At 44.5% G+C, this 10769-nt stretch overlaps 1 protein-coding gene across 7 annotated transcripts in view; it reads right to left on the reverse strand.

Annotated features, from left to right (window-relative positions):
- Positions 1–10331, reverse strand: part of LMO3 (LIM domain only 3) — a 98965-nt gene extending 88634 nt beyond the window's left edge. The window contains exons 1-2 of one of the 7 annotated variants that reach the window (XM_033952710.1): positions 9515–10331; positions 5671–5884 (exon numbers count right to left, since the gene is read on the reverse strand). In XM_033952710.1, the coding sequence (XP_033808601.1) occupies positions 5671–5876 (206 nt within the window). In that variant the 5' untranslated portion in view covers positions 5877–5884; positions 9515–10331. Of the gene's footprint in view, positions 1–5670; positions 5885–7544; positions 7922–8241; positions 8393–8430; positions 8809–8889; positions 9037–9082; positions 9220–9514 lie in introns of those variants that run through there. The other 6 variants (XM_033952714.1, XM_033952712.1, XM_033952711.1 and 3 more) reach the window with 6 other exon arrangements.
- Positions 10332–10769: the final 438 nt, after the last annotated feature.

A 10769-nucleotide genomic window follows, 5' to 3' on the forward strand; every position in this document is an offset into this window, starting at 1 on the left:
ACTCTGGCTTCAAGATACTTACAGAAGGTACATAAGCCACATAAAGCCCAGCTTAAACCCTCACACCTGTATGGCATTTTACTGTCTTGAATACTTCATGTTACTGGTCAGGATATTACGTTTCCTTTTCGACATGAAAGCAACTGGCAAAATGTCAAAGTCCTTTTTAAGAAAAGCATAGGCAAGTTACGTGACCCAACGACACCTCTCAGAACTCTCCCTTCCCCAGACCTGGGAAGCTACCGATTCAATAAATGGCACCATAGGTTAGGTGCGGTAGGCACTATACTGCTGCAAAACTTAATTGCTTTTAATTGACTAAGAACATAAGAAGTTGCCCCCGCTGAGTCAGACCAGAGGTCCATCTTGCTTAGCGGTCCGCTCCCGCGGCGGCCCATCAGGCCTAGTGCCTGAACAGTGGTCCCTGATTAATTTTGTAACCTACCTCTAATCCCATCCCTATAATCTACCTTTACTCTTATCTGTACCCCTCAATCCCTTTGTCCTCCAAGTACCTATCCAAAGCTTCTTTGAACCCCTGTAGCATGCTCCTGTTTATCACATCCTCCGGTAGCGCGTTCCATGTATCCACCACCCTCTGTGTGAAAAAGAACTTCCTGGCGTTTGTTCTAAACCTCTCCCCTTTCAGTTTCTCTGAATGCCCCCTTGTACTTGTTGATCCCCTTAATTTGAAAAATCTGTCCCTGTCTATTTTTTTTATGCCCTTCATGATCTTGAAGGTTTCTATCATGTCTCCTCTAAGTCTCCGCTTTTCCAGGGAGAAAAGCCCTAGCTTTTTCAGTCTGTCAGTATATGAGAGGTCCTCCACGCTGTTAAAAACCAAATTAAAAAAAAAATAAATAAAAAAGTAGGCACCGGTAGATTAAGTAACCAGCAGGTGAAGTAACCGCATCAAAGGAGGCATCTATTTTTTTTTTTTAATTGTGTTTATTGAAAGTGGTAAAGAGAACACATACCTAAAATGCCAATACAACCAGGTGAAACAAGCAATGCGATACATAACAAAGGCCACTAGAAAGGATCCAAGCAGCCAAGACAGTTCTGTACTAAATGCGCTACTCTCCACACACCATTTTCCTTTTTTGTACAAGAAAATACACAGCATGACACACCACACCCCCCCTATCAAGGTCATAGCCAACAGACACTCTACACCCCCCTATCAAGGTCATAGCCAACAGACACTCTACACCCCCCCTATCAAGGTCATAGCCAACAGACACTCTACACCCCCCCTATCAAGGTCATAGCCAACAGACACTCTACACATTCACCCCCCCCCCCCCCCCCCTGGTTCTAATCCATCTGCAGCAATTACAGTAACAGGTTATGGGGTTAGCAAGAGTCTCCTATCCAAAAAGTGGGCCCTTGGAGCAACATAACTCTTTCTGTCTAGATGCACTGATGCCCGATATACCCGAGTCTCAAACGGTGTCCAAAGTCAAAGCAGGTGTGGTTAGGAGCAGAGATGACCTTGGGTGCTCTTAGACGCGATTCTCAAAGGTAGGCCAGTAAAACCCTAGCCCACACTGCAGACGCCAAAGTTTTCTGGTAGCCTACCAATATTTTTAATAATAATAACTTTATTTTTCTATACCGCTATAGTCAGTCGACTTCTAGGCGGTTCACATCGAAAGAAGGCTGGACATTCAGCGAATTACAAATGCATGAGGGGAATGTTACAGAAGAAAAGTGTTGTAGGGGAGGGAATGTAAGAGGGGTTGAAAGGGAGAGGGAAAGTGAGAGGGGTAGGAATTGCTTCGGGTTTGTAGGGGGAAAAAGCGTAGTGAGCGCGGATTGGTCTGTTTAGGTGATGAATTTGTTAAACAGAGTTGTTTTGATAGATTTTCGGAATGCGTTGTAGGTCTGTCTGGTTTTATTTATGTAGTTTTAAGTGATAGACAGCTATTTTTGTCGGCAGCTGCCTGTTTAGGCACAGTTTATAGAATCTGGCTTTAAATTATCAGCTCTACATCCTTAGAAATTGTGTAACATGAAGGCCATCTCTCCATTCCACATCTTTTAGGCTTGTGAATTCAGGATAGCAGTTGACTCGGAAGGAAAGACACAATGTCTGCTTTTACCCTTCACAATTCCAATTAAATATCAGGTTTACCATTAACCTTCCAAAAGCAGCTTAAGACAAAAATCTAAGATCAGTCACCCAGTGTGTCAATAAGTGATCACTGAAGGGATTACTTTAGTGAAATACTTTGGAGTTGGTTTTTTTGTTGTTTTCATGAATAAAAATGTACTACCTTCATCTCTTTGTACAGCTGGAAAAATGTCTTTCAGTAACAGAGAAAAAAAATGGCTTATCTGAAGCTTTGTATTGTCTAAAAAGCTGTGTAAAATAATTTAAGAATGAAAGTTCAGATTTCTGATTTTCTTTCCATTTTCCATGCCCTTCTGTTTCCATTAGTCTTTGTTGTCGACGAGTGGCCACTAATACTTGGCAAATGAAAAAAAATCCAAAACCAAACACACACCACACAAGATGCGTCATTCTGCTACTTTCACACTAGCAGCCCTTTCCTCAACTGTAGTGTAGCTCTCATTTGCCTTATGAGCAAAAAAAAAATTAAAAAAAATTAAAAATGCTCAAAAATCGAATCCTATTTTGGCTGTTGGAAAAAATGCTATGTCTAGCCATAGAACAAAAGGTTTACTTTGCCAATATAAACAACCCTTCGCAAATAAAGAATTTTTAAACTTCTGGCTCTTTTGCAACGTAGCCAAATGGTATGGGTGCAACAGCCCTGGATTTTTTTTTTTTGGGGGGGGAGACAGACAGACAGACAGAATGTGCCTAGGTTCAGACATTTCAACTGAATTCATTAATCTTCAGCACATGTCTCCATGAAAAGAGAGGGGGGGGGGAGTTTATTTTCTGCCATGTGCAGTTTTCCACAGCTGGATTCGTTTGTAATGTAGATCCCATTCATAGCGAGAAATATATCTTGTCCTGGTGTTATGTTGCAGATGTGGGATGACCAGACAGAATTGAGTTATAGCCCAAAGAAGGCAATATTCAGCCTCATCTCTTGGAGGTAGCTTCAAGCACAGCACCCAGTTAACATAGGCATGTCTTAGCCACAGCAATGTTTTCTGGTCACAAAAAAAAAAACCCCACCACATTATTAAATAAAAGTTCAGGAGAAAACATGAGAAGAAGCAGAAGAAGGACTGGTAATCATTACTCCAGAGAATCAGAAGAGGGCTATGTTTGAATATACGGAAGGAACATTTGTAGAACGCAGACTGTGTTGTCTCCTCATTTAGAGAAAAGGTTTTTTGAATTTCTTTAACAAGTTAGGTTTTGCTATTTGTTTCAAGTAAAAGGTTAGAAATCCTCCACAATAAAAAAAACCAAAACAAAAATAAACCAAAAACCCCAACCTATATTTCCTTTCGGAGAGCCATCTTAAAACTTGTTTTTATAATAAGATACAGGTTGCATCTCCATCTCCCATTATAATTCTAATAAAGTCCCAACTTTTTTCTTCTTAAAGGCATAATAAAATCCAAGTTTTGAAGCATTATATTGCTGTACTTTTATCTGGACTACTACTACTATTATTAATTATTTCTATAGCGCTACCAGACGCACGCAGCACTGTACAGCGTCAAAGAGTAAGAAAACAGTCCCTGCTCGAAAGAGCTTACAATCTAAACAGGAAAAACAGACAAACAGGATGTATGTCATGGAATACAGTTAAGGGAAACGGTTAATCTGCTGACTGGACTGGAGGGCAGATGAGTAGGGTTAAGGATTGAAGGCTATATCAAAAGGTGGGTTTTCAGTCTGCTTTTAAACAAGGGAAGGGGCTTGACGGACAAACTCGGGTAATTTATTCCAGGCATAGGGGGCAGCTAGATGAAAGGAACGAAGTCTGGACTTGGCAGTGGAGGAGAAGGGTTACGTTAAGAGTGACTTATCTGAGGAACGGAGTTCTCTGGGAGATGTATAAGGAGAGAGAAGCGAGGAGAGATCTTGAGGGGCAGCAGAATGAACACACTTGAAGGACTAGAGACCTTACCTGAAAGAGAACAGCAGGGTCCCACCACAGGCTATAATGCTGTCATTCTGGTTTGAAGGAGCCTCAGAATTTCACGACAGATTACATTCTATGTCAGTAAACATCCCATCCCAAACTACAAACAGGAATCTGGACATGGATCTAAAGATGTCCTTGCACACATGTAGAATTTATGGAAGTGTAAGAGTCAATTTGTTGAGTGCTCAGAAGGTATTTTTCCTCAGACCAGACTACGAGACAAATCCAGATGTTTGAACGTCTGAATCGCAAGCTGTTAAATCATCGCACTGAAGTACTGTTTGAAGAAGGACTTTAAATGTACAAATGTGACTACTATATAACTTGCAAGGATCATATGTGGATATTAAACATCACACCAGTCTGAGAATAATACCTTCTGAGAACTTACATATTTTTGATTTTGAAAAAACTAGTCATTCCTTTCTTTGGAATATGTGATAGTCAACATTCCGGATCCTATGGAAGTGTACATGTCAAGAGAGAGAGAATGACTGCTACATCTGGTACCCAACCTGCCAGGCTAACACAAGCGACTAGGAAGCACACATTGGGTTGCTATTTTAAGCCCCCTCTGTAAGCGGCACACCTTATGTCAATATTAATTCCTGTTTGAATTGAACTTCTTCCAACTTATAATATGCAGATAAGTCTCTGGACAAAATGTTAGGTGTGTAAGCAGAAGGAGAGAAACTGGTCTGGTCTTGTTTGGTGGCAGAGATGTAGGTGCTTCTATGAAGCAGCTGGCAAATTACCTGGTCGTTGCTCTTGCACCAATCCTGTCCAACCCCCCCTCCTAAACTCCCCTTTCTGGGGAACCAGGAGAGCACAATTTTGTGAGTCTGGGGAGACTGAACACAATGGTATCCCCTCTCAAAAAAACACAAAGGGCATCCAGAAGCCTGTCTGCTACTCAAAGTCTCTCTCTTATGCATAGACATAACTTTCCACATACATCCCATTGTCATGTTTGTGCTTACACACAATAGCTTGGTTTTGAAACTTATGTCATGTAATCTTGAAGGGGAAGGGAGGTGGGGTTGGACTAGTAAGCAGAATGCTTAACTCGCATGACTACCCGACATTAAAAAACATCCCAAACCCTTAATATAAAAGGATGTCTATAGACCATTCTCCTTAAAAAATATCTATCTATCTATATAAAATCGGATGGATGGATGGATGGATGTTCCAGCATAACTCTGAAACGCATGCAGAGATTTCAACCAAACTTGGTACACATACGACTTACTATCTAGAAAAAAATAGTGTGGGAGCAGGAATGGGTGACATGTAAAAATTATTGAAAATGACAGACGATTGGGATAAAGAAATATCCGGGCAACGGGGGGTAATCAGCTAGTATATAATAAAAATGAGAATAGATATTGAACAGTAAATTATACATTCCAGAGATTTCTCTATAAAGAATACAGCATATGAAAGATCCTGCAACAAATCTAAAAAAAAAAAAAAGGTAGGACCCGACAAGATCTCTGTTCAATTTCTGGTTTTTAAAAATCTCTTCTATACATCAAGAAAGTGAAGTGAAGCAGACGGCTAGCATGCACGGCCCACTGACCGCTCTTACCTCAGGTAGTCCCTGCGGCACAGGATGAGGTTGGCTTTGGTGTACAAGGTGGATCCCACTTCCCCCAGGCGGCAATCGCAGCAAGCACACTTCAGGCAGTCCTCATGCCAGTACTTGTCCAGGGCTTTGAGCAGGTAGCGGTCTTTGATCTTGCGGTTGCAGCCAGCACAACCTTTCGGCTTGGTGTCTGGCTGGACTGAGAGCATTTGTATACCTAAAAGAAACAAATTCTACATTGTAAAAAAAAATTATTTATTGCCCTCTCGAGAGGAAGAAAATCATTTTGGTCCCCTTTATTTACCCCCCCCCCAAAAAAAAAAAAAAAAAAAGTAATCAAGACACCTGTTCATACAGCTAGATTTTGTTTTACATTTTGGTTAGAACAATATCAAAAGTTGAAAAGGAGAGCTTTAACTTCTCAGTGCAGCTGTTTACACAGATACAAAAAGCTACAGATGCAGAAGGGATATTTCCATAGCTGACTAGGTCACACCCCAACTTGCATGATACGGATTGCAGCAAAATTAGGTCGATGACCTCAGAGTGATCCAGTACTTTGGGTCTTGGTTTTTCTGGGCCAAGTAAAAGTTATACAAAAAAGGATTGAGTTGGAGAAATATTTTAGGACTGGAACACACCAAAAAAAAAAAAACCCCAAAAAAACTTTCCAGTTTTGAAGAGTTGACAATTGGGAATATAACACATTCCTTTACAGAAATATCTTCAAGAGACAAAACTCAGTTAAAAAAAACAAAACTAAAAAACCCTGCAAAAACCGAACACCTTTCTTGACTGAAGATTCAGAGGCCAGCGAAGTGAACGGGGGCTCCGACCCAAAGCATCTGAAGTGGCCCTTTTGCTCTGGAAGCTAATTAAGAGTGGGACACAAGGCAGAAGGGGTTTCATGTGAACCCTCTGGTGAGCTTTTAATTGCCTGGATGCTTTGCGAGCAACTCTCACGGCTGGCTGCCCCCATGATCAGCTCTGGCTCTGCCACAGCCCAGCCACCTAAAAGAACCAGGACAGAAGCACCAACATTTCACAAGGATTGGGGCTGCCATGATTTGGGGGGTGGCTCCTACAACCCCAGAGGCATATAAAGGAGAAACAAACTCTGAAATTACTTATGAGGTCCCTCCACCCCCCTTAAAACATAAGAGCTGTACAATATGGAGGAAAGGCAGAAAGGCTCCCACTGGCCAAAGCCATCAAAACAAGGTTTCTTTCTACCCAACATTAGCCCAGCCTGAACCCCCTCCCCCTCTTTTTTTGTAGCAGTGGAGCTGGGAACCAATTCGACTCCCTCTTTCTCCAATGCAGCTGCAGAGCCCAGAGATCCTGACATTTTCCCACTCTTATCAGTTTAATTACAGTTACTATGGCAGCCAAGTGCTAGCGCTTGGCAAAGGCCAGCAAGAGATTTGCAAGACCGAGCTCAATTTGGAGACGGCTCCCGTGCAAAATGAAAGGGGGAAAGGCATGCATGCTGCCAACAAAGAGCCGCTTTGCCAGTTTCTTGCAGCCTTTTGTTCCAGGGATGGCGCAGCTAAAGCCCGAGAGAGCAAATGGCAAAGAGATGCAAAGCCCAAACCGCAGCCCAGATCTTACCGAAACTTTTCTGCATGAGTTGAATGGGAAAAGCCCGGCCCAGGCGAAGTCCAGAGAGAGAGAGAGCTCGGCACACACGCCCAGGCCGTCTTTCCTTCACACCGACACACTCACTTCCATGTAGCAGTGTGCAAAGGAGGGAGAGCGACGGTCTGCCTTAATCCTATAATCCCAGCTTCCTCGTAGTGTCAAGCAGATGCACGATTGTCAGCGAGTAGCAAAATCCAAGTCACCCCCGAACCTGAATCGAGCAGCTGGCAACTTACCTCACTTGACAAAATAAGGGGGAGAGAGGGATAAGTCCCCCCCCCCCAAGCCTGGACCGCCGCCTTTAGCAGTTGCAAATCGAGCTCTGGAGCACCTTCTCCTCCTCCTCCTTGGGAGCGATCGCATTAGGAGCCGGCATTTCTGCTACATCTGCCACCTTTTATCTACCAATTCCCCCCCCTTGGTTCCCGGCGACAAAGCCCTGCCTAGACTCGGCTCAGAGCAGCAACTTGGCCGGTCAGGGAGGAAGACAGCCCGCGCTTCGTTGGTTCGTTTCCCTCGGCAGAGAGCAGCCCCAGGACCAGCATTCACAAAACGGGACTAAGGCCTGTCCAAAACGTAGATGCCTCCTGCCTCCATACGTGACGTTTGGAAACGCAAGTTTAGTGCAAATTCCAACAACGAGCTGCGCCTCGTCAGGCTCGATCCAGTAGCGGAGCCGAGGCGGGCAGGAGGCATGTTGAACCCTTGGAAAGACCAGGAGGAGGTACTGGGAGGACTTGCTGTCAAAGTCAATTTGGCAGAAGGAGACTACGTGGCCTCACTCTGCCCTCGGAAAAGCGCAGCTGGGCTTTGGCAACTTTCACTTTGTAGAAGAGTCTCCCTTTAAAATGTAAGATCTGGTCTCTCCCGAAAATGTTTCTGTTTTGGCAATTCTTGCCCCCTCTCTCCCTCCCCCCAAAATGAGAGCATTACCTGAACTATTTGAATGCCAGACACGGTCTAGGGGCAACATTCCAAAGCCAGAGCTTAAGCTCGAGAGGGTGTTTGCTGCTCTCTTTCCCTCTTTCCCTAGCTTAAATCAAAGCAAACTTTTTCGCGCATATTTAGGTCCTGCCCCTCCCCCCCCCTCACGCGCAACCGGTAATAAGAGTGCACACCAACCTGAAGCACCGGACCCGAGCACCGGAACCGGCGGGTGGGGGAGGGGGGCTGGATTTCGGGCAACTTTGGCTTCCTCCGTTCAGGCATAAAACACACACACAGCGCTCCCCGACCCTCGCCGTGTTTATATCCGAACAACCACTCAGAAAGAGCAGCGCCCGAGTCCGTCTCTCTCCCAACCAATGCACTCACTCCGAGGAAGGAGGGGGAAGGGAGGAAAACAAAACGCTACAGCTAATGAGTGCGATTCAATTAATTATGCTCAAGGAGACGAGACTTTTTCCTCCGACCAGCGTATGATCCGTTCCCCCCTCGCTGGTAAACCGCTGCTCTAATTCACAGCAGCTGATCGGGCGTCTTGTGCAAAATCATTCAGCTAATTAAACGATGGGATTCTTCCTTTGCCCCCCCGGTGACGCGTTTCGGACCGTGGCGAGGAGATGCCCAGCGGTTTAGCACCTTTCTTCTGCTCTCGGCTTGGGCGACGTCCGGCCCCGGAGCTTTCCCTGCTGGCTGCAAAAGGACGCCGTCGTTAGCATTCAGCTCCACGCCATTCATTTTCCGCTAAAATGTAATGATAATTAAATGGGCCATAAAATGCTCTTCTTTTCATTATGACTGATGAAATGCATTACAGCTGACAGGGTATTACCTGACAGTAATTAGGTTTTGTCATGAATTAAATTATTTCAAAGCAGGCTATCTCCTAAATCGTGCAATTTGCTGAAAGATTTTTTCTTTCTTTTTTTTAATCTGAGCCACAGAAGAGCGAGTGTAGCAGTTCCTCTTCCTAATCGTGTGAATTATAGTCACAAGGACACCCCCCCCCCCCCAACAAAAATAATGATTTGGCTAAAGCTCACCACTTTAGTAAGTGCACGGGGGTGGGGTACAGTGCAACCAGCCTAGATTGAGGGGACGGGAAGGGCAGTTTTAATCTACGTTCTTACCCCCCCCCCCCAAGTGAAGTAACCGCTTGCTTGGCTGGGGGAACACGAGCCCGACTGTCCCCCCCAAGTAAAAGCCCGCTTTACTCCCTCTTATCTCTCCCCCCCCCAATGGCCACAGAACGGATCCCCCTTACCTGGTCTTAGAGAAAGTCTCCAGAGAAGGACCGAGCCTAAACTTCTTAGTCTCTTCCTTACGAGAAAGACACGACACACGCGGGTATTTCGAGCTCAAAGATTTATTTGGGGCAATTCAATGGTTCCCTGCCCCCAGAGGTCTCCTTGTAGTGTTGAACTTCAATCTAAGGTCCGGAAAGGCAACTAGTCAGGTCCAGGTCAAGCTTAGGCGAGAGCAATGGTGCCTCCCCCTTCAAATCTTCTCCTAAAAGCAAAAGGCGAGCGGGCCAGCTCGGCTCCTGCACTATTTAAACACCTCCCCAAGTCCCTAGTTATCAGGCTCCCTTCAGCTCTTCCAAGAAGCTGACAAGCACCGTTAGAGCAGTCTGTACATGTTGCTCTAATAGACCTCATTAAGCTCTACTTACAGATGTTCTTTTAACATAATTGATCTGCAGTGAGTTGAGAGGACGGCAACTTATTCCCTAGCCCCCAATTATGGTCGGGTAATTAGATCCCCAACCTCCAATTTTTCACATTCACCCTTCTAACATTCCAAAATATCAAAGTATCTCTTTCTCACAAAAAGCTCCCCTCCCCCTCCTCCTGGTGGACTCACTATTGACACTTAGATCTCCCATCCTTTTGTAGCGACGCCAGTTTTAATGGCAATATTCAACCCACTGACAGGGGTTTGTTTTTTTTAAAAAAATTTCTTAACCCTCAGAAACAAAGGGTTAAATTAAAATAAAACCCTCTAACTTGTATGGGTTGTACTTCTGATAAAAGCTTCCAATGATGAGTTTTGGCAGTGGAAGTTCTTTTTTTTTCTTCTTCTTCTAATGTCCTTTTATCTCTATCAATTCCTCAGATGAAAACTTTAAGGAAGCGTGAAGGGGGAAGGTAGCAGGCTCTGAAGCGGTGAGAAGAGGGGGGAAAAAAACACTCCACGGCACACCTGGGACAGATGAAGCCAAACCAGGGCTTTTAGAATGCCAATCAACAGGCCGGTTATCATCCCTCTAATTAGGAAAGCAACCTAAAACAGAGCGCACCCGGGGAAATGAAAATGCTTTGCCTTTGCACTTTAAAGGGGAGATGTTTCCTGCACTGTAAAAATCCAACATTGAGGATGACAAGTCCTTTTACTAATGGGCTGGATCCACCTACCCCCACAAGAGAGGGGCTGCCATGCTCCAGCTCAGGGGAGTGGACAGAGGGCCTTATACTCGAGAACAAAGAGCAGCCACTAATGAGGAAGGCTGTCCTCTACTT

This window comes from Geotrypetes seraphini, chromosome 7 (assembly GCF_902459505.1).
Source record: "Geotrypetes seraphini chromosome 7, aGeoSer1.1, whole genome shotgun sequence".
Classification (NCBI taxonomy): domain Eukaryota; kingdom Metazoa; phylum Chordata; class Amphibia; order Gymnophiona; family Dermophiidae; genus Geotrypetes; species Geotrypetes seraphini.